Source organism: Tachypleus tridentatus, chromosome 8, assembly GCF_004210375.1.
Source record: "Tachypleus tridentatus isolate NWPU-2018 chromosome 8, ASM421037v1, whole genome shotgun sequence".
NCBI lineage: Eukaryota > Metazoa > Arthropoda > Merostomata > Xiphosura > Limulidae > Tachypleus > Tachypleus tridentatus.
The window spans coordinates 80,234,894-80,259,242 of record NC_134832.1 but is presented as its reverse complement, the minus strand read 5'-3'; the positions used below and the strand labels follow the sequence as shown (position 1 = coordinate 80,259,242).

Below are 24,349 nucleotides of genomic sequence, written 5' to 3'. Positions count from 1 at the left end.
TTCAAACATTTTTTTTTCAAAAACACTTTATATTTTATCTGTTATCTTCTTTATCCTATTTCAAAACAGGATTGGTCAGTTTGTAAATGAAGCAAATTTTGAAATAGATTTAGAATTACTATTTTCTACTCCATTTGGAAATTTGATAAACAAATGTGCTCTTAATGCTGGAGAACTGCTTATTAGTCAGTATGTTAAAAGTAACTATCTGGTTTGTTCACTATATTAAAATTAAACTTCACCAATGCTATAAAGCAAAACAAATGTAAATAAAATGTATATCAATTACCTCTTTATCTGCTGTTTTAAATTGGCAGTGTTAATAACACAGCTAAGTATTTTTTCACATCCTCAATTTTACTACTTGAAGCAGAAGAAACACATTTCTTTGCTGACTTCTCATTTGAGAAAACTCTATGGTTTCTCTTGATTATCAAATAGAACTAGGTTTGGCAAAGCTAAGGTATTTTACCCAATCCAGTCAAAAAAGATATCAAGCTGTTAGTTGCTCTTATTTATAGCACTGGAAGTAGGAGTGAAGCTTTGCAAATAAAGTTATCATAAAATTCTAAATATATAATTCTTTTGCATATGAAATGAAAGTAAACAATTAACAGAAATAATAATGCATTTGTTGTTTGGTACTTCAGCATTTTTTTCATTGTTTTTTGATGTGCTTCTTTACTTTATTTAATGATATATGTTATGAAAGTAAAACATTAATGCACAACCCAAAACATCTGCAAATTTATTTATCTTTAATAAGTTTGTAGACTAGTAGTTGAAAAAAATGCTGAATTATCACAGTCCTTCATCTTCAAAATGCAGAACCTGATCAGTTGTTTCCAGTCAATTTTGATTTGTGAAATATAAAAATTCATGTTTGTTAATGGAGATTACTTTTCTTTAATAAGGTGTATGAGGCTCTATTATGCAGCTCTAGCATTGTTCAGTACCTGCAGGAACTGCTTAGAAAGCCAACATTGACTGTTCACTGGTTTTCCAAACTGGAGCTTAATTTTCTCTATCACCTGGTGACATTAGCTATTGAAAAAGTAAGTGATTTGTTTGTCATTAGATTATTGTTGTATCATATAATTTGACTTTTGCAAATATTGTAATAAATGTGAAACACCTGTGCTATTTTGTGGTTTTATCATTGTTTTCATATAAACTTGAAAAGTAAATCTAAAATATATATTAACTATTTTGATGAATGTATTTTACTGAACAAACATTTTTTTTAGGCTTGTGGAGATCTGAAACTGTATCACAAGGTTGCTCTTTTACTGGTGACAAGAATAACCCAGGGTGATGAATACCTGGTGTTGGAGTTACTGAAGAGAGTTATTTTTCATCCTAATGTATTTTTGTAAGTTATATTGTAATAAGTGTCAGGTAGATACTGTTTAATTCAGTTCATATAGTTTATTAAATGATTAGTGTGTGCTTTTATTTATTTATTTTTGTTGTTGTTGGTATAGTTGTGTACACTATTATGTCTTTCAAGAATATAATATGTGTTGCTTTTTGATAACATTACTGTTCTAAATAACATAATAGTTGTTTACCACTAATAACTAGAATTATAAAGATACTACCATCTAGAATATCTTTACAAGCAAAAAACAATTTCTGTATAAACAAATGCTGTGTTAGTGATAAGTTTATCTGTGTTTAAAAAGTATGTTGGTGGCAAATTTTGCTGTGTTTCATTAGTATCCAAGTAAACAAACATTGTATCTTAAGTGGTAAGCTTGTATTTCATTAGTATCCAGATAAATGAACACAAGATTATCTGTAATTAAATATCATATTTTGATAAGATTATTACAATTTACATATGCTAGTATTACATTTAGTGTCTTTCTTTAGGGAAAAATGGGATTTGTCATCAGGTATATCACAGATAAAGCTGGGAGAGATGACTGTACTGAAATCAGCTGGAGGAGACATTATTCAGGTATCAGACTGGAAACTATTACAGGAGACATTGGAACAGCTACCAAGTGTTTCTAGTGCTTACATTGCTAATTTGGCAAATGTTCTTTCCATTGAGAAATTTAGGTAAGTTTAATACAGTGATACAAGTAAATGGAAGTTTTTTATTAAAACTGTTATTTCATTTTTTAATACTGCTTCTAAGCATTATTTTGAGTGTTGTAAATATTTTATTTAATCTATATGAAAGCCAGTGTGTATTACACCATGTTTGGTTTCTCGATATAGAAGTAATAAAAGCCAAGATGCATTTATCCAGAGTATTTGAGTTTGATTATTATCCGCCAATTGCAATTTTAGTGGCATGAATACAAGGGGGCCATGACAGAGGTTGGAGTGGGTGCTGTGAATCATTATAAGTGTTGTGAGTGTTGATATAATAACCCTAAACTAAACACACAGTGTGAGATTACTTATCCTAGAGCCAAGTGCATAAATATTAAGAAAGTAAAAATATTGAATCAGTTTGAAACTTAAATCATTTATAATTTAAACTATTTTCTGTTATACCCTCAACATTCTAAAATAAAAAACAAACCTATTTAATCAACAGAGACTCTAAATCAACAAATATTTTTTCAGTTTTGTTGTCTATACATTTCATTTTATACTTTCAGCACATAGATTATCAACATTAGATTATACATAAAAGCCATTGTTGGAATATAGTGTTACCAAAATACACTGGCTTCTCTATATATTAGAAGTTGTTAATTTAGTTGACCTAACTGATGTTTTTTTACAAATAATTATTATATGAATATTCCATAAATTCATTTCATGAATGATCTTAGTTTTGATTGGCTCACAAAAGAGCACTGATGTTAGACTGTCTTCAATGCACTTTTCTACCTCTTTGTTGATGAAGCTTGATTTTGCAAAGTTTATTTATTTCAGTTAGCTATGGGGTGGGGTGGTAGTACTTTTCCCATCATTTTTAACAGGTTATCTGCAACTTTATAACAGGTGATAGTTGTTTAAGACTGATCTTATCAGAAATATTTTTATCAGACTTTTTTTTTTCTGGAAAGTTAAAACAACATTATTAGCTGAAAGGAGCTTTCTTCTCACTGTTCTATGCGTTAGGTCTGATATTCGTAAACTGAAGCAAATACATTTATGACAGGGCATAAATGGTGTTTTTGTACTGTATTCTCATAAAACTAAAATTATATGTGTAATATAAATAAAATGAATCTATATTTTAAAGTATGCACATGATTAGATTCACACATTTTGACATTTCATTCCAGTTTAAAAATGTGTTATGCTAAAATTAAAAATTCTAAGAAATAAATTTAAACCTTACTCTAATTAATTGTGTAAGTCAAGGAATTTTAAAATGCAACACATCCTTCACTGAAAGAGCAGCATTAGGTTTTCAGTGTTTTTTTTTTATATCACATCCATTTCAGACTTAATCAGTCATGTATTACTTGTGGAAACTACATTATTGCTGGTCTACACATCAATGTCATATATTAAATTACATTTAATATGTGTTTATTTTAATATGTGTTCATTTCAACTTCCATAATCTTGATTTTTGTCACTACTTGTTAAAGAGTAGTTTTGTGACTACTACTATACAGTGTTAATTATTGATCCTTTCTTGTTTTTGTTATGAAGTGCCAAAGTTTCTGTAAAAGCTGACAGAAGAAATTTTCCAAACCACTGCATATTATTCAGAGAAACATTGTACTATAGATATGTGTTTTAAATATATTGCTTTAATTCCAAAGATGGCAGATAGAACAGAAGAGCCACTTATTGGATAGCCTTACTGTTGAATGCATCATGACTCCAGTATTTCCAGTATATTGGACCATGATGCCGGTTATTTATCTGTACAAGCAGTATAAAAATGGGTAAGTTACTATAAACTTTTTTCAGTAAAATTTTCCTAATGTTTTATTTGTTTCAAATACATAACTTTTTTTATTCATTAACTTACGATAGTAACTGTGGAAAACAAAGGTATATACTTAAAACATCTTAATACTTGTATGTGTTATATCTAGAAAAAAAAAAAATAATAATAGCAGACCTTGACTTTACCTTGGAAGGCACCAGCAAATAATTGTTAGTTAATTTTATTTCCACTACCAAAGTTAAGACTGTTGCTAGGAACGTTATTCTTCTCTAAAATTAACTGTATTTATGTTATGATTAATTAATTAATGTTTTAAATATTTATATATCACATTTTTATGTATAAATCTTCTGTGTTGTGTTTTTTCACAAACATTTTCTTTGTCAAAACTCATTTTATGGTGCTTTGATTTTAATTGCATCACAAAAATTGAACCTTAGTTTTGGTAGAAATTGATGTATCTAGGCCACAGGCACCTGTATTGATAAGTATATAGGACTGCAGTGCTAATAGGTCACCAGTGCTGATGTTATGGTTTTGAATGCCAAAAGTTAAGCTGGCTAGTAAGCATTAGAAGCTAATAATCCTAATGTTTGCATTACCCGTGAACAAATTAAGAGGTAAAAATTAATAAAAAATTATTTATGTGATTTACAGTTTATTATTATTTTCAATAAAAAACCACTTTGGCACAGTATTTCTAACTTTTTTAATAGCAAAATACCATTTTAATACTTCAGAAATAGATGTTTAGAGAAGATAATCTAGCTTGAATAATAGTTATCACTGAGTTCACATACAGCATACACATCTTATAAATTTAAACTGCCCATATGCTAATGCATTTGATAAATCTCATTTATAGAAATTCACTGCACATAGGTATTTACTTCTGTTGGTAAACTATCACTCAAAATATACCTCTTAAGTGAAATTAAATAAAGGATAAAATACTATAATACTGATCAATGTTCAAAACAAACCTAATTTTGAAGTTTAAGCTGAGAATAAGAACTGAAGGCTGACTTTGAAATTAATGGGGAAGATTAGTTTACCAAATAAACAAAAACTCCCAACAATGATGACATCATCAATGTCATGTTGAAACATCATTTTGATTGTTTATTTCTTCTTAATTGATTTATATGAAGTTAGAATGCCAGTAACTTGTATCACAGCTTAACAAACACCAAGAAATGAACATTAGATCTCAGGATGTCACCCTAATGGCTTTTCCAGCTTATTTTAAATATTTGGGTGACAAACTTTTTTTTTCACTCTATATTCCAAACAGAAAGCTAAGATATTAGTGAGCTTGAAATTCCTTTAAGACCCAAATACAACTTAATTACTAAGTTTGATAAATTTTAGTAAATTCTGTAGTACTGATATAGTAATTTATTAATTTTGATTAATTCAAAATGTGTATATGAGACCTAAAAAAATTTATTTCATTTCACATGTATGTGCAAAATTTAATAAAGCTTAGCATCCTATGGAGAGCTGCAAGTGAGTACAAAGTTCATAACCAGAAGATATAATTGTTTCCAGTACTTCTTCACTTATTGTTTTATATTTTAAGAGAAAAAAACAACAAAATTTAAGAACTTTCTTGTAAATAATGATAGTGTATTAGAATTGAAATGTGACTGTATTTTACAAAATACTAGTCCACTAAAACACAGCCAAGACAGCTTACTTTGTGAAGGCCAGTTTTATACTGTTACTGGATACAGTAACATAAGTACTTACTCATGTGCCATGTCATTGCAACTTTTATAATGTTAGCCAGGCATGACTGAAAGGTCAATATACTAAAATAATAAATATGTATTAATATATAATGTTATGAGATTTAAGTTATTTAGACTAAGCCTTTGTGTTCTTATTGTGTTAAAATGAAGAAAGCATAATTTATATTTATTTTGTAATTTGTTTAGGTGCTTATGAGGTTGGTCAAATCAACCGAACCCATACAAATATACAGTAGTGAAAATAATTGATAAAATATAAAGTTTTTTTCTTAAAATACATTTGATAATTGTCTGGAGGTTATAAAGATTTTGCATATGAAATTTGCAAATTTTCTAATGCATAACAAATTGCTTTGTATGTTGAATGAACATTTGAAAAGGAAAAAGGCATGAGAAAAATGTTACTTAAAAAATCTTAAAACTTAATAAAAACAAGTTGGATACTTTGTGTATGAAAGTATTGTAACTTCTACTGATAATATGTAAAATTTTATGAAGGTATGCTTTAGTAATTTACAACTTATTGCATGAATTCTGCTACAAGCACAAAATGATTACAAGATCAATATCTGGGACCAAGTCCCTGCTCAGAGGAGTAACTTATTCCTAAACTGTATATTGTTAACAGTTCTATAATTTCAATAATTTCCCTTTACATATACATTTGATTCTGTCATTTTCTGTTATGGTGTAGATTTTTTGTGGTTAAGAAGAGAAATACAGAAACCAATATGAGAAAAAAAATTGAGGTTTTTTGTTTTTTGTGATGTCAAGGGTTGAGGATACTTCTTCTTATCCAGAAACTGTTGGTACCATATTAAGATGTCTACAGTGGTGTCATCTGCTGGAGTTGTTGACACCAGACCTAATGAATTCTATGTCTATGACCACAAGATTTTGCCATATAGCAACAGTGTTTCTTGCTGGTAAGAAATAACAGTACTAAACAGTAGAAGCTCATTGGATAACATATTTTCTTGGCAGTGAATGGAAAAATGGAAGCTGTTAATTTGAGGAATTGTTACTTGTATTTTATAGCCTTGTGTGCATTATCATATCTGGTATTTTTTATTAGAAATGAAACTGTTATCATAGTACACTTATTAGGAAAAAAGTAGAATAGGTCTACTTGCTATATACTAAACACAGTTCGGTGGTAACTGGGCAATAGCCAATTCAGTGAGAGGACAATTCAACAACAGCAGATTGGGTGACAGTAAATTATGTCAAAAGATAGGTCATCAACTAGACAAGTTGTCAAAAAATCAACTTATTGACAGCAGATTGTCAACAACTGTGTCATGAGATTGATTTGTTATTATATTTATGTTTACTTAGGGAATGCATGGATGTTATACATATATAGTTTGCAATGTATATGAGTAATCTGTTGCATGAAATACAATGATTTGATAGAGGCAAAACAACTTTGTGAAGTATTTAATATGTACTCTGGAAATTAACTGAATAATAAAAGAATATAAAAAATATTGATATTTTGTGGATTATAGATGCCTTATAGTGAAAACTAAAAATGATGTTATAATAATTTATACAGTAAAAGAGATACAGTTCTACCAAAACGTTGACCTAACAATTTTACTTTGATAGCCATAAGCACTTGTCTAACCTATTATCAGCAATACTACCAATATATTAAAAATATAAGTATGTCAATGAGTCTGTCAGCAAGCAATAATAGTATCAACTAATGGGTTATCACCAAGTTATCTGTCGACTAGTAATATTGTCACTGATTTGGCAATTGCCCAATTGACCCTGAACCACTGAATGCAGGTTTATTTAATATGGCAGAAGCACATATATTTAAAAGCATATGCAGTACTTGTATGACAAAATCAGTATATATTAGTGTTATTTCCAACAGTTCAGTCAAAAATCTTAAACTTGATAAGCTTAGCAAACATTTTTAAAGGGCTTATTTAAAGTAATTATCATGTTTCTTTGACAGCTTTAAGATGTCAAGAAATTATATGCTTATATTATTTTTTTAGATGTTACTAGTAGCTTTTATGAGTTTAAATAAACAAGATTGAAAGGCTGATGAATGGCTATTACTATTACCATTTAAAATTAGTATCTTTCTTTCAGGAAATGATTTATTTCTGGAACCTAATATTCAACTGTATTTGCAAGCTCTTATCAAGTTGCTGCTTAAGAATAATCCTACATGTTTACTAGAAAAGAAATGTCTGTGCTGGCCAGATATCACCTCATTTGATGACTTGTAAGTTCTTTGTTATGTCATTTTGTTTGAATGATTTAAAATTATGCTTTGGTTATACAAGGTGCATTGTCATGATACAAAGTTATCTGACACAAATATGAGAGGTTTGTGGATCTAATATGCAGCAGCAGCTGTTCAGTGATTTGTGACAGGTAGAATGAAAGGGAAAGATATGATATTGACTTAAAAAATGAAAATAAACCAAAGGTACTTTTATTTACTAAAACAAATAGAAGAGGAAAAATCTACAACATGAATTGATTATCTAATGTATGGTGATTTTCAATCTGTGCTCTGTGGAGAGGTTGCATGATTATAGAATGATCCAGTGAAATTACATGAAATTGACACCCTTCAGTAAAACTGGAATGACACAATATAATGACTACCAAAATAAGACTTGCATGTCTTATGAACATTCTCCCATGCAAAACAAACAGATGAGTACAGAACACTTTCCAATTTTAATAAAATCATTGTTAAAGAAATGACAAAAATACAATGTTATGAAATTAAAGTAAAGCTAATTTAAAATCAACAAAAGTTTCAAAATTAAAAACATACCACAGAAAAAAAAACAAAGCCTTTGTTTTCTAATAACAAAATCATGAGAATAGAAAATAAACAACAAAGAAGAAAAATCTTTTAAAAATCAAAACATTAAAATACAGTTGATGAACTACAAAGTATGCAAGTAATAAACGATTTTAAAATGAAACAACAAGTGGTACAGAAATAGTGTGGAAAATTATAACAATCAAAATATGAAACTACAACCCAAAGCCAAAAATCTGTAAAGATTGTTCAAGTTTCATATTTTAAGCTCAAGATATTTGAATTTTTGAATTTTTTGTTATCAAAAAGTAAAATTAAATTTTCTATATATTTTATTTTACAGTTTTGATTTTTTTAAGCTAATAAAATTGTAAACATGTTTTAAAAGTTGGATTCATTTCTTTCTCATGATACCTTTACAATAGAGATACCTTTCTAATGTGCATTTTAAAGTTTAGAATTTTACTTACTGTGTCTCATGACTATGTGAGGCTTGTTTCTTGTAAGTTACTAACTGTTTTGTGTTATAATATGTTCCAGTCACTACTGTGTTCACTGTATCCCAGCTGACGTGATGAGCTCTGGATTGAGCAAAGTATTTCGTTAACAATGGATGTGGCAAACATAGTATGGTTGAAATATATTACTATGTGCTCTTTAAACACATGCAACTCCCTAAAGGAATAAGTAAAGAATATAGCATTAAAAAGTATAATAGACTTAATAGTAATATTTTGTGACAAAATTATTTTCAATCTACTTTGTTGTACAGAAAATGTCTATAATATTAAATAAAAAGGTGGGTTGAAACTGTTTTAAAAAACAAACAGACAAATAAGACTATTAGTCTTGTATGTGAATAATAAAACAGTTGAATATAATTGATTAGTAAGCTTGACAATTGATCAGTTAGCAGTTTCCATTACTCATACTTGTGTATTATACACTTCACACTTTTAAACACTATATTCTTAATCTAATCCCTCAGGGATTTTCAAGAATTAGAAAAGTGTATAATAATAGTATTCCAGCCACATACATTTGTCACATCTGTTGCTGATGGCACATTTTACTCAATTCAGAGCTTTTAAGGTCAGCTGAGATACAACAAATACTTTAATGGTTTTAATGCTATTTATATAAGCAATTTGATACAATAATTGTTGTGTGCACCTTTTACAAGCTGACAAAGAATGATTACAATTATATTTTTCATAAGACATTATTATTATGTAAGTTATATTTTTAAAAAATTACATTTTTCATGTACTTCTTTAAGGATTTTTAAAAATTAGAAAAGTAAATATAAATAGTATTTCAACCACATTATATTGTCTTGTCTATTGCTGATGATTGTTTTGCTGATTTCAGACCAACTAATTCTTGAAAATCCCTAAAGTGCTGGATTCAGAATGCAGTGTTTAAAAATATAATATGCTTACAAGCATGTTATAGCAGGGGTTTGATACAGTTGCAATTAAGTTTTACCTCTTTGTAGCTTTGGTTTGATATATTTCATAGAACAATTACATATTCTTAAGGGATTTTTTTAAACAAATAAATTATATATAAATACTGAAATGCTGTCACATAACTTTTAGAATAATTTTTTTTCTTCTGTTAATCTCAATGTGTAAAATAAAAGTTTTGAACCTTTCAACATTTTCAGTTATGTGGAATTGCTGGAACAGTTTGAAAGTGTTTCTTATGGGGACTCATTATTTGGTAGTTTCATTTTGCTTCCCCTACAGCAGTGTTATGACTCCTCTCTAAGAAAATTGCTCTTTTCTGAACATGCACCAGCTCTTCGTATTCTAGGTGTTCCTTTTGCTCAGGTAAATCTTTCTTCATTTTTTAGCCACCCTTTCTGATTATTAAAACTGTACAAACGTTTTTTGATTGGATTTATATGCTCATAATAATAGCTTTTACTAGGATTTTCTAATCTTATGGGGCAGCTTAAAAACAGACGTTTTAAGTAATAAAAATGTCATATTGAGTTCATAGCATAATTTACACAATCATATATGTTTTTCAAACTTAGTTATAAATCAGCAACTGCTTTTTTCATGATATTGTGTACAGCTATACATTGTATAAAAACCTGAGATCAGTTATATGAAAATTTGATATTTTCTTTTAGTTACTTGTTCCTTTGGACAACTACTTGTTCCCTGTAGAGAAAGATGTGGAGATGATAGCTCTTTATCAGAGAAGTCTACTTTCAGGTGTGTGTGTGTGTGTGTGTGTGTGTGTGTGTAAACTCACAATTTCTTTTTCCTTGCTAACTGTAGAGTCATGCTATAGGATAACTTGTACAAGAAAAAAAAACAATCAGAAGTGACATAATATTTAATTATTTGTTCATGTTTTAATTATAGAATGCTTATCAAGAATGGCAAACTGTATTTTATGGACCGTGATAGCCCAGATTTACTTCAACTAGAAGTGACAAGTGTTTGTTATGTGATGTAATACTAAAAATTCTGTTTCTGTAAAAATACAAATAATATTTGAATTTGTTTTCCAAATTAAATAAGCCACTAATTAATCAAAATAAAAGGGTAGATAACTTGAGTGAATTTCAGTTTAAGTAGTCTGGTTGATAACATATATATAAGTGATATTATAATAGTTTGAAAAGTTTTATGTTACTATAAGTTTGATATAAAGACAACAGCATTCTAGCAGTGTTGTGGCTTTTCATAAATAAAATATTTACCAGTTTTTTATAATTGTTGTACACTTGTAATTAGTTTTTAGCTTGTTGTACCATGGATTTAGTATGATTAATTTATCTTTAAAAAATATCACTTATAGTACAATATTGCTTAATGCTATTAAATTATCAGGCCACAACAATTCTAATTCAGGATATTGTTTCATTCATAGATTTTTCTAGTCTTAGCTTTATAAATACTATAATTCTTCATTTTTTACAAAATACACATCATTGAACTAGCTTTTGTCTTTGTTTTGTTTGTTTGTTTTGGAATTTCGCACAAAGCTACTCGAGGGCTATCTGTGCTAGCCATCCCTAATTTAGCAGTGTAAGACTAGAGGGAAGGCAGCTAGTCATCATCACCCACCGCCAACTCTTGAGCTACTCTTTTACCAATGAATAGTGGGATTGATCGTCACATTATATGCCCCCACAGCTGGGAGGGCGAGCATGTTTAGCGCGACGCGGGCGCGAACCCGCGACCCTCGTATTACGAGTCGCACACCTTACGCGCTTGGCCATGCCAGGCCTTTATCTTTGTCAGAGCATTCATTTAGTTTTCATATTTTTGAAGCCTTTTACCCTCATTAGTTTTAAAAATGTTAGTTATTGGGGTATCTGTAGTAAACTGTGTTCCTAAGTCAAACTTAAGTCATCTGAGTTGTTAAATATCCACTTACCATTAAGTAGTATATTTTAATCATATAATAATGCTGTAACATGTTTTGTCATTGAACAAGTTTGTTCAGATTATCTGAAAAAAATTAAAAGTTTCTTTTATAACTTTTCTATGGAATATTTTCACTCACAGTGTATGCCTAAGTTCACAAACAAAGCTTCAACAGAAATTCCTTGCCAATGGAACTTATGCATAACTTATATAACTATAATCAATAAACAAACACATAACTCACTGAGTAACTGAATGGCAGAATAGATGTGATAACTCACTGTGTAACACTGAACTGAAACACTCAATAAATACCCATTGACTAACTTTGTAACCCTGAAATTACACAAACTATAACTGAATGTATTAAGTTAAAATTTTTTCTATGTTTATGAAGCTTTCACTTGGGTTACTCCTAGTGAAAGGTGATTTTTCTTACAAGAATAAGATGCATTTTTCATCTTACATTATTTATATTTCATTTGCCTAACCTTCTGAATGTACTAGATAAATATCGTAAGTTTGGTTGTTTTATTTGTAAAACTTTATATTTTGTCTGTAACTTAACACTAACTGTTATAAAATCATCAATTTACAGTGATTCAGAATTTAAAAAATGTGGTGGAATGAAATCTAAGATTTTTTTTTTACCATGTCAGGTAGTGTAAGAGTCAATTATAATTATTTATTGTAACAGCTTAGGCCTCATAATCTTTTCACACCTTTCATTTAATTTTATGGTTTTTATTCTGTGTTGAATCCTTTATAACTAGTGTAACAAAGGAATTTCACTTTGTGAGAATTTACAGTAAGCAAACTGTTATGTTATATCAAGAAATGACAGTCCAGCAGTTCCTCCAAAAGAAAGCACATTAACTTTTTAAGTTTTATTATCTAATTTATTGAATTTCGGATTTTTACAGTTTAATTTCTATTAGTAAGAAATATACATTGATTAATAACAAATACACATAGAATATAAATATATTACTTAATTTTAGCCTTGGGGCTTTTTGCTCTAAGTGTGTTGATCAGTGTTGTTTATTCTTTCCTTTTATATTTTGTCTAAATATAGTTCATATAACTTTAAAATATACATTTTATAACACAAAAATGTATTAGATACTAGAACAGTATGTTTTAAATAGATTTAAACAATCCCATTATTGCTCAGAGAAATGTCTAACCACATCAAACTTTCCTCGCAAACTATTGGCTTTGACCACTAAAAGAAAGCAGGCAATCATTTCAATTTATGTAGTAAAGAATATACTTTTTTAAGAATATGGAGCATTTTCCCATCATGTGTGTTAGATAACTTAGAAATTTGAATATTAGATTTTGTTTTTATACCAAGTTTCTTAACATACATGGGCAAGAAAACAGTTTTGACATCCTCACATTGACTCTCCTGTACCATTGTGTTGAATGCTCGTTTATGAAGTACTATATGTATTTATAATATGCTCTCATTCTCCTAAATTCTATGAAATTTGTAGATTATTGCATCATCATGACCTTTTTGTGTATTCTGGTACTATTTTTATGAACTTTTTAATTATATCTGTTATTGTAATTAGCAGATCTCTATAGCAAACAAATCAATAAAAGTTAGTTTACAATAATAATATTAATTAATATATTACAACCATATAAAAATATTATTTCTGCATGCTTATTCTTTTGTTCATTCACTAAGCATCAGTAAAATGTATACTTAGAGGGATATTAAAATGCTGACAGGTATTTATTGTTGTGTTATTGTTAGATACCTTAACAAACACTGGGAGCCCTGTACTTTATTTGATGGCTGTCCATCATGTGTCACACTTCTTGTTTGAAGAAAATGAGACCCCTTTGAAAGTCAAAAGTAAATTTATTAACCAGCTGCTGCAGCAAAAGAAAAGGTAATCTAAATACACTTTTAGTTCATTTATTTTAATATTAGAAAAATCAGAAAATGTAATCAGATGGCAAGATCTTAAGTTAAATGCTTAGATTTATTTAGTTTAAAATATAAACTATTGTTTTTTTTATAATTATCCTTTAGTTTTAACTCATTTAACTTTTAGATCATATTTAATTCACTTAAGGAGTACTTTATTATGCATTTTCACCAGGAATTAAAAGTCCTAAAAAACTTTTATTGAAACCCATACTCAAATGTTTTTTTCATCAAATGCAGGTATCAGCAAAAATATCTGATGATTTATTTTTGTTAATTTTTGGTTTACTTTACAAACTTTATGAAGTTTGACAGTTGGAATTGAATGATATGTGAAAATCTTTGGAGTTGCTCTGACCTGTGCTTGACCCTTCGTGTGGAAGCTGGCTTGTTGTGAGAAGCAGAAAAAGAGTTACTTTACTGATGTCACTTTATGACTATATACCCTTCTACTGATTCTTTTTCATCAGGTTTTTTCTAGCTACATCATCTAATACACTGTTTTGCAGTGTCTTAATTAATTCTGAATGTCAGTAAAAAACCTTCCATGGAAAAATGTAAGCAAGTCATGTTTTCAGGAAGTTTCATATCCTACTTTTGATTTCTAGGTGGTTTTATTACAATGTATGTTGATCACTGCAGATATAATGCACCCTATAGTAGGTAAAGATGGAATTTAAAGTCGGATCAGCATCAGCAACATCTATACAGGAGTCCCAGTCAACTTGATACTCAGTGGTTCTTTTTGGTTCATCTTAGTTTAGTATATAAGGTTGGTGGAGATCAAAATGTAAACTTTGCCATTAGTTTTTCCACGTACTTCTCGAAGCATTTGGCAATGAAGTTCCATACTGTTAGATACCTAGGAGTGTTGTCAGGTAGATTAGACAAGAAATTCCATTTTCCAACAAGATGTGCTTTGCTACTTTTGATGAACATATGATATTGATTATTTGGAGGTATTTTGTAAATGTGAGTAAACTATCTTAATGGTTTGTGGCTTGTAATGGTGACTGTTCCACTGAGAGCTGTCATAATACTCATAGCAGATGTTGCTGTTGTACCACAACATCTGGATCAACATGTGGTGTGAAGTTACAACCACTAAGAATGAACTTGTAAGGGTCTTGACAGAAGTATCATGATATGAAATTTAGAAAGGTTTTCAAGGCAGTATATGTTTCTCTTGGTAGTCCTGATATTGCAGTAATTAGTCACAGTGTGAGATTGACAGTGCCTGGTGTACTATTTACTTATGTGACATTTATGATCTCAGTGTGTAGGCCTCAGTTTCCCTTTTGTTCTTCTGCTAGACAGTAAAAGTTTCATTTTGAGTATACAAGTTCTATTTCTCCCATGGGTATCCATTAAAGGGCTCTTTTCTCATGTATCAGTGTTTGTTGGTAGTACATTAAATACTCACTGTTGTTCTCTGTCTTGTGCACTCTTACATCACAAATGCATGACAGGGGTTAGTAGCCTATTACAATGGTACTGCTATTGTTGTGGTGATTGCAGATTGGGAATAAACATATCTCCCAGTGTCAAGAAGTCTCCATAGAATGTTATGCTGATAAACCCAGCTTATATATGATAATTAGGAATCCTCATGTCATTTCCATCCTCTAGTAACAGAACTTGGTAAAGTTTCCTCCCCACTAGATAACCTATGAATCTTCCCAGTATGTGGGGCACTATGTTGCAGATCTTAGTTGTGTTAGCTGTTGATGCCCTTGGTCTAATATGATGCAAGACTAAGCTGAGTAGGCTCCTAACTTTGGTACAGTACATTAGTTCTCATCTCAAACATGTACAAAACTAAACTAAGCTAACTCGAACATTAGTGACACGCCTGTTGACAGGATACTATTGAAACTACACTGTTTTTAATTGAATAAGAGATCCACTGATCTACACATCAGACATTCTGAACATAATATACTTCACACAGGTGTAATCATTATCATGATGTCAAAACATCATGATAACTGTGGAGCTTTAGTGTTTGAGAATTTATTATTTTATTATATTTAGAAATGGGTCTGAGGTAAGTTTATAACATTAATACTCAATGTACATTGTACATTCTCCTAATAATTGTCACAAAAATGTAGTTCAACTTGTATGTTGAGCTGAGTTAGCAAAAATTCAGGTGTTTAGCACTGCAGTGATGTGACCTACTCATTAGACATTCAGGATGTAATGTACTTTACACAGACATAATGATTATCATAATGTCAAAATATTTGCTGCTTTGTAATGAACAAACTGTATCTCAGAATGGCAGTTCTAAGGTACATTTTTACTTGAAGTGAGTTTCTTGTCGTCAAAATTGAACAAACTGTCATTGCCAAGTTATAACCTGAACAGAGGGTCAATGTTTAGCTGTTTATAAACAGAAAGAATCAAAATTTTGCTTGTTATGTAACAATATTTATCAAATGCTACTAATACTGGAAAAAAACTTTTCAAGCATTCTATGAATGTAAAATTAGTATGAACAAACATTTAAATATTAATAATTTTCATTAAAAATATGGATTATAAAACCTCTATGCATTTTTTTAATTATTGTTTTACATTATTGGTGGATATGATAATATGAATTCTAACACTTGTGTGTGGTTTCTTGTAAAGAATGTAAAACAGTAGCAGTTTCATATCAATGTATTTTTAAGAAAACACTTTTATACCTGATTTCTTTTTTTTTTTAAATTATAACAGTTTTATAACAATGGGTTTTTAAAAAATGTACAGAATAAATTCTTGCTCAGCCATCGATTTAATTAGTATAATAAATCATTCTCTCAGTTAGTAAAACTACTCAATTTACTTTGTGATTTAAAATAAAAGAAAATATTTAGAAATTTACACAAACACGGTATTTTAGTTTCAATGTAAAATTAAATGTTTAATTTTACAATATATTATTTCATGTATGAACGATTCTTTTATTTTTCTCCTCATAATACCTATAATTTTATTTTTGTGTTTATTATATCAAAATAATTGAATTGTATTCTGTATTTGTCATTATTCTATGTATTTAATAACTTTAATACCAGGTGTCAGTTATTGTGACAATTGTCACTTAGATACCTGTTTTACAACAGAGTTTTCAGTTAGCAAATTTTTATCACTCAATATGTTGTTGGTGTTAAAAGTCCCAATGTGAGGGCTGAAAGTACACAGTTAAGTGTTTTAACTAACTTAAAATTATATACAAACTTTTACTTGTTAATTATCCTACATTATGAGTCTTAAACGACATTTATTAGGACTTGTTAAGCATGATGATAAATATCACTTACTGTTCATGATACCCTTCTCTCTTACTTTATTTTTTATCAATTTGAAAATCAGAAATACAAATGAACATTAAAATATAATTACTTTTGTCAATAATGAATTCCAACATTTTTATATTTTTTTTATCCTGTTGTTACAAAACTAATATTATTATACACTTATTCCCAAACAATTTGTTGTACCAAGTGACAAATGGCAACATATACTTCTCTCTTTTATGGGTATAGGTATAATTATAGATCAAAAATTGGCCAACATTTTTTACTGAAAAGAATTATAACCAAATTCATGCCCTTGGGATTTTCCTAGTATATGTGCAAAGTTTCAGGTCCTTAGGTTGTTCCCTCTTGGAGCTGTAGCACTGACTGACTAACACACAGGCTGTTTTATTATTATTATAGATTAAGTATTTTTCTTAGTTTATAAACCTCCTGTGTTTGGGTTTAAAAGGGCATCAACAATTGTTTTTTGAATTAGGAAGCAAACAATTCTATTTATTTTAATTCAACTTTTATATTGGGCTGAGGTAACATTTGTTATAAAATATCATTTTTTTCACATGTTTTGACAAAATGTGATATATTTTGAACTTTATTAAATTTCAATACATTCAGTATTTAGCCTAAAATTGCTTTATTAGCACTGAAAACATTATAATAAAACTGTAGTTTAAGTGCTTGATTGTTTGAAACATTCAAAGTAATGGTTAATATGGATCAGAAGCTTCACAGTTTGATCCTGTGATTTGTCAATAAATATAAACCACACTTTCAGTTGTGGGTATGCTATGAAAATGATGGTCAGTCCTACAATTTGGTTGATAGTAGTTATGTAGGCAGTAGGTGATACTGATTGATTTCTATCCTAATCAGCAATTATAAATTACATGAGTCTGACGTGGTTAATTTAGGGTATGAAACACTAAAGTAAAGTTAATTATAGAAAAAGAATTCAGAATTTGTTAACATCTTATATTTGTGATTGAATTTGTAATCAAACTATTATTAAAGATGTTAAAATAGCGTTATTAAAGAAGCACTTTAGCAGTAAAAAGGAAAAGTGTATGATATGATTTTGAAAAGTATGTAGTAATTAACTTTGTTTACACATTTCTACTTTCATTTGTAAATTTGCTAATGTATGCCATGGTTTTACATACTGTACTGCCAACCTGTATCTGTGTATTAAGTAATAATACTATTCAAATGTATTCTTTTTTTATGTATATATATTAGGAAACTGTGCAAAATATCTTTCTCTACAAAGAACCATCTATACAGAACTCAGATTTAGGGTTTGAAAAATGGAACACCTTACCTCAGGAAAGACAGGAACATCTTAACAAGGTTGCTTGGAGATAACAAGGAAAAATGGAAAAATATAACATGTAAATAATCTATGAAATCAGTTATCACCTACTCACTTCTGGAATTAAATGCTTTTATCACTATAGTTGTGATTATTATTTTATGACAGAAACTTTCCAGCATTGCTGTTAACTTCAGATTTGAAACAAACTTTATATAAAGACTAAGCCACATAAAAAATTCATATATTACATTTACAATTTGTGTGATATTCAGGTTGGAACAATATTTGAGGTATTGGAGCAATTGTGTAGTGTGGGTTGATGATGTATCATGTACACAACAATAGTTTTGTTTTATATGTATTTCTTTAGTTTTCAACCAAATTGTATCTTTTTTACTTTGATCAAAAATTTGCCTAAAATTGATGTAATATTTATTTGCATTCATTTTTGGAATGAACAGCACACCAGGAATGACATTCTGCCTGTGCTGAGTACTGGAACTTGTATTTTAAGACAGTACTAGTACTAGGACGTATTTGAGCTGCATTGTTGTTTTTTGTGTGTGTACACAGATTTTTATCTGAAACAGATCCACTTCATCCAGCTAGGTACCTTTTTTGAGAATTTCACCCCAGCAGCACACTATGATTTTGTCAGTTTATTTTCAAATACCAAAAGTTTCATAAAACAGTCCTGTGTTGGGAATGTTCCATGAATCAAGAACACTTTTTTTCATAACGAACACAAACAAACAATGCAGTATGTACACTATATTCAAAGAATTTACATCAAATTGATATATTAAAAGTACACAACTTATTTCATTTTTGCTCCGATGATCTCACTAATTTTTATTTACTTTTGGAGAAAGATAAATAAGATTAAGTTTTTGAAGACAATATGTTTATGATCCTTTAAAATATAACAGTTTCAGCATTTCAGAAATTTTATTGGGGTATTTAATACAAATTAAACACTTCAATGAAAATGCTTTGTATAACGTTATAATGGTGAAACTGTATCAGAGAAATATACTAATAATTATTTGTCAAACTACTGAAAAGTTCTTTCCCACTACCATGAAAAAAAAAATATATATATATAAAGTGGAAATTAAATAGTATTTGCAATTCCATTTAGCATGTGGAGTTTGAGAATTTGAAAAGGTTCTGTCAGAATAAAATATAAAATGACATAAGAGGAATCCAAAATGCGCATATTGTGTATGTTCAAAGTACAACAAGCATGATGCAAAAACATACATTTTACAAAGAGATGTTACCACTGAAATATTAAAGCATACATGACAAATGAGGGAAGTGAAAGAATATCAATTTGTGAATGAAGGCCCATTGACTTTTTTGCTTAAGTTATTCTGATGGTATACTTTCCTGTAGCTTGATTTTAAAGTGTGTTACTAGATTTAACAAATGGTTTAGACAATTCAAGTCATGGCTATTGAAATGAATACTCATAAGTTTTGATTTCTTGTAGTTAATATTAAACAAGTGCTCTTTTATTGTGTCCCTGGTGGGACAACAATAAGTTTTCAGATTTATGACACTTATATCAGGGGTTCAATATTAAAAAAGAACACAAACACTCCCCTCTCATAAGGATGTCTCTCCTTCTTTAATGTTGTGTAGAGTCTATTTTTAAGGTACCTCTCTGTTTTTTGTTTTTTCTTACTGTGGCCTGTTTTTTTATTTTGTAGTTTAATCATGACTTTTGTATCTGTTGAATTTTGTATACATTTCTTAATCCATACAATTGTGTAATATTTGTAAAGTATTATAATTTTCAAAACTTATCAACCAACAAAAATGTAAAAATTTTAAAATTAAGTTATGTAGGTCAAATATTATGCAGAAATGTGTTTAAGACCTATAGTAATAATTTCCATATTCAGTCATCATGGTTATCTTCCTGAACTGTGATTACACAGGGTAGAAGCACCTTATATTCTTGCAATTCAATTGAATATAGTGATTTTGGAGTGTAGATTTTGCCTATAATCGACTCCTGGAAAAGACAGGTATAAAGATTTTCATATATGAAGCCCTTCTATTTGTGATAAAACATGTGGAAATTGAGCATTTTGAAGAAAATGATATCACTCTGTTGTGAATTGCAATGGTAAAGAAAAATGCTTTGTAGTGGTTAAGAATTACAGTTATAATGATAAATTTTAACATTCAGCACCCTGAGAAAAGTGGAAAAACTACATAATATCAGGTTAATGAGTTGACAACACTATAACCCCAAATTTCAGATCAATAACAATACTAACAGTCACTAGTATTTACATACACATATAGAACACTGCTGATTCTTACACTTGAACTTCTGCAACTTTAGTGAATAGATGGGAATTTTGCAATACTGATTTAACAATATAAGTTATATGCATTTTTAAATATAAATTTAACTGAAACAAAAACAGATATTAAAATAAATATATAATAGTTTTTACTTGTTATAATTTATTTTGGACAAGTCTCCAATTTATTATGCTACATACGTTATACATTACAATTTCAAATGATCGGCATTTTATTTTCGACTTATAAGTTAATTAATTTTGATATGTATTAAATTTATAATATTTGCCTACAAGATTGATACATACAAATTTCTTTCTTAACAGAAATATATTTTAATATACAAAGAACAGTGCAATATATAATAATGGTTATTACTGTTAATTATTACAAATAATGATTTATATTTAAGAGTTTTACAAACTTGCAAACAGTACTATGTCTTCTATCTGGTATGAAACTGAATATTTTATTAATAGTTCAGTTCCATGACAAGCAAATTAATTTTATGTTGATACACTTCACTTGATGGAGTTGCTAGCTAGCTCTATTTTTTTTTATACATTAATTTTTCCTGATAAAAGTATCTAATGTCCTCATAGAAATACTGAAGTCTGAAGTTAATGCAATGGAGCTTATAATATTCAAAATCTATAAACGTTCCAGGTCAAATATCTGTAGTTTTCTGATTAATAAGTGTTTGTCACAATTATAGCTTTCGAGGCTTATGGTATACTGACTGTAATATTACAACTGTCTCTTGGCTCATCGATTTATAACCTTTTGGAAAATTCTCAAAAGTTGAGTTGACCCAACAATATTCGAAGATATGCTAATGCTTTTTAAACCTGTAACACTGATTCTTATTCTCAAGAATCTTCTACAAACTTAGAGAACAGGTAGGACTTGGGCAATACTTTTTTTAACAATAGAAGGCGGTTTCATCAGATCACCCAATGTTGTTTATTTGGCCACTGATAAAAGAGGCTGATGTAATTAGGGTGGAATATAGACTTTTTGTGTCTTTAACAAATGACATTGCTAAACCCATACGTATTTTAAGTGATACTGGGTCGACTCAGTCATTGTTGATAGAGGGTGTATTGCTCTTAGATTCGAGTTCTGTTACTGGTGTATCTGTTGTTATTGCTCAAGGTATTGAGAGTGACTTTGTTAATAATAAAAAACAGCAGATAGGTCTTAAGGGATTTGACAAAGTTTAATCCTGTCTGGAATAAGATTTTGAACAAGACCTGAATATTTTATAAGAATCCTCAACTTTAGTAGATTGAACAGGTACAGATTTTTGAAAGCTAGCAGGAATTTCTTTTTATGAAAAGTAGTCTTATAAGTTAAAGTGTAATCATTGGAAAGAGAAATTGCCTTTGGAAAATACTTATGGGTATGGCATTAGCAGTGTTATTTGTCAAATACACAGAACTGAACTTAGTTGTTCATCCCAAACATAGTTTTCCCTACTTCATTGTACTCTTATTACTTTCTTCGATTACTTGCCCATCATACACCTCCCTTGTGAGGCATTCCACTGATTTCCTGATCTTTTTTCCATTATGCCCTCTTTATCGTTTGCCTTTAATATTTCTGGAAAGTAGAGATTTCAGTTAAATATTTTACTACAGTTTGTTTTCTGTCATTTTTATGCAGAAACTTATTTTTATTGTTATTGCTGTTTTTTATTCTTTACCATTTATGAAGAATTCTAAAATTTCTATTACTTTTGTCTTTGTGGTGAAAGGATGAAAGTTTATCTGTTCATCCCAAGCACAGTTTTCCTTACTTCATTGTACCCTTACTGCTCTCTTCCAGTATTTGCCCACCAGACCTCTTTTCTGAGGCACTCTACAATGTCCTGATGAATTTTCAGAGATACCTTTCCCGTATTTACTTCCATATTAATACAGTTTTCCTCTTCAGCTTTATTCTTTTATAGATAATTTCTTTGCTGTTGGGTTCTTATCTTTGGGAATTATGAATGGCTTACTTTATCCATTGGTCAATTTTTGGTGATATTTCTGAGCCTTTGGAATCATGTGTGGAACCTGTGAGGCAGTTTTCGACCCTTTTATCTTTAGGTGCTTGTTTGTCTCATTCTCAGCTCTTAAAATCTCTTGCTTTGTTCCACACCCTGCAATTTATTCTCCTTTACGTATTCCTACCACTAAAGATTCAACTGTGTTTCTTGACAAATTTCATTGTTGCCAGCAGTACCAGTAATTAACTTGTGGGTTCCAGTTCAGTGTGGGTGCAGTTTGTCAATTTTGCTCACTCGTGTTGGAAATTCACTACTGATCCTTGTGTTATGAAGGTTTTTATTAGAAAAACTTTTCATCAATTTGATTTTCCCATTCTTGTTGTCTCTTGTAGCGATATTCTTTCAGTTATTTTAGGCTTATACTATCAGTCAACATCTATCCGAGGCAATGTGAACAGTTCTATCACAGAGAGCCATTGAGCTTATCAGCCAACCTTTACAAGGTTTCTACTCCAGGCTATTTATGATTACTAAGAAAACTGAAGATTCTGGCATCTTGTGATCGAACTGTCATACCTCAATAAGTTTTTGGGTCTTCCCATTTTATCTTAGAGTCTTTTATCATGCTGTAGTGGAATTTTTATTCAGGAATGTGAATGGTCAAGGAGAACGTTTCAAATGCTTAACTCCATATTCCTATCTCTCGTCAGTCATGACACTATTCATAGAGTTGTGTATCAGTATTGCATCTTGCCCTTCAGGTCTGTGTGTCTTCTGTCAGACAGTCAAAGCCTTCATCTGATGGGTTTCATTTACACCACTAAATAGATGACTGGTTTCTATCAATTCTTTCTCAGCTAGAATCTTCATAACACACTAATCTGATTCTCATAGAAGCAGCTCAAATGTGTTGAATACTCAAGTTGGAGAAGTCTTCCTGGTACCTATTCAGTATCTTATCTGCTTTGTTGTCCCTTTCTTTCTGCTTGTGATGTTCTATTGCTTTTGGGGACTTGGGCTTCTATGGAGGCATTTATCCCCTTGGGTTAAACATATAAGCGAACTCTTCAGTAGACTCTGCACAACAAATAGAATCTTGCTCAAGCCCATTGGACATGCTCATTAGCATTCATTTTTTTCAGAGGATCTGCACTGGTTGTTGAACAAGAACAACACATTGTCAAGAGTACCACTTCCTTCCCCTCATCTGGATTTGCAACCATTCTCTTAATGGTTGAGGTGTGTAGATTGATCAGCAGGGGGCTTACAGACGATGGTTCCTGAGAGGTATTTCCACATGTCTTTGAGCTTCTTGCAGTTACAGCATGCGTTGGATTACTTTCTTATCATGATCAATTCAAGCAATTCCATAGTGGTGGCTTATATCAGTCTCAAGGGGACACCCATTCTCTTTGTGACCAACTTTTTGATCTCCTTGTATGTCATGTTCCAGGTTCTTTCAACCTTGTGGTAGATCATCTTTCCAGACTAAATTTTATCCCACAAAGTGACCTCTCAACCCTCAGGTTTTACCAGTGGTTATGCAATTAGTAAGGTACTTCTTATACTCGTACATTTACGATTTTCCTTAATACCAAAGTACCTCTTCCACTTTTTTTATAGATCTCTAACTCTGTATAGATAAT

At 29.9% G+C, this 24,349-nt stretch overlaps 1 protein-coding gene across 2 annotated transcripts; it reads left to right on the top strand.

Moving 5' to 3' along the window:
* Positions 1–712: 712 nt before the first annotated feature.
* LOC143222778 (RNA polymerase II-associated protein 1-like) lies at positions 713–18,529 on the top strand. Of its 2 annotated transcripts, none has more exons than XM_076449739.1 (9): positions 713–1,055; positions 1,248–1,372; positions 1,876–2,067; positions 3,744–3,869; positions 6,403–6,554; positions 7,741–7,876; positions 10,101–10,266; positions 10,575–10,659; positions 18,313–18,529. In XM_076449739.1, exons 3-9 carry the CDS (start codon positions 1,925–1,927, stop codon positions 18,375–18,377), a joined length of 873 nt encoding a protein of 290 aa, XP_076305854.1. In that variant the 5' UTR covers positions 713–1,055; positions 1,248–1,372; positions 1,876–1,924; the 3' UTR covers positions 18,378–18,529. The 2 variants fall into 2 exon arrangements, with proteins under 2 accessions (XP_076305854.1, XP_076305853.1); XM_076449738.1 differs by lacking the exon at positions 18,313–18,529 and adding an exon at positions 13,592–13,749.
* The last annotated feature ends 5,820 nt before the right edge of the window (positions 18,530–24,349 follow it).

Bases quoted from the DNA above. Each gene is read 5' to 3' on its own strand.
- LOC143222778 (XM_076449738.1), top strand. From the start codon at position 1,925: ATGACTGTACTGAAATCAGCTGGAGGAGACATTATTCAGGTATCAGAC. The intron at 2,068-3,743 runs GTAAGTTTAATA...TTAATTCCAAAG, and splicing joins CTTTCCATTGAGAAATTTAG to ATGGCAGATAGAACAGAAGA. The intron at 3,870-6,402 runs GTAAGTTACTAT...TGTGATGTCAAG, and splicing joins TACAAGCAGTATAAAAATGG to GGTTGAGGATACTTCTTCTT.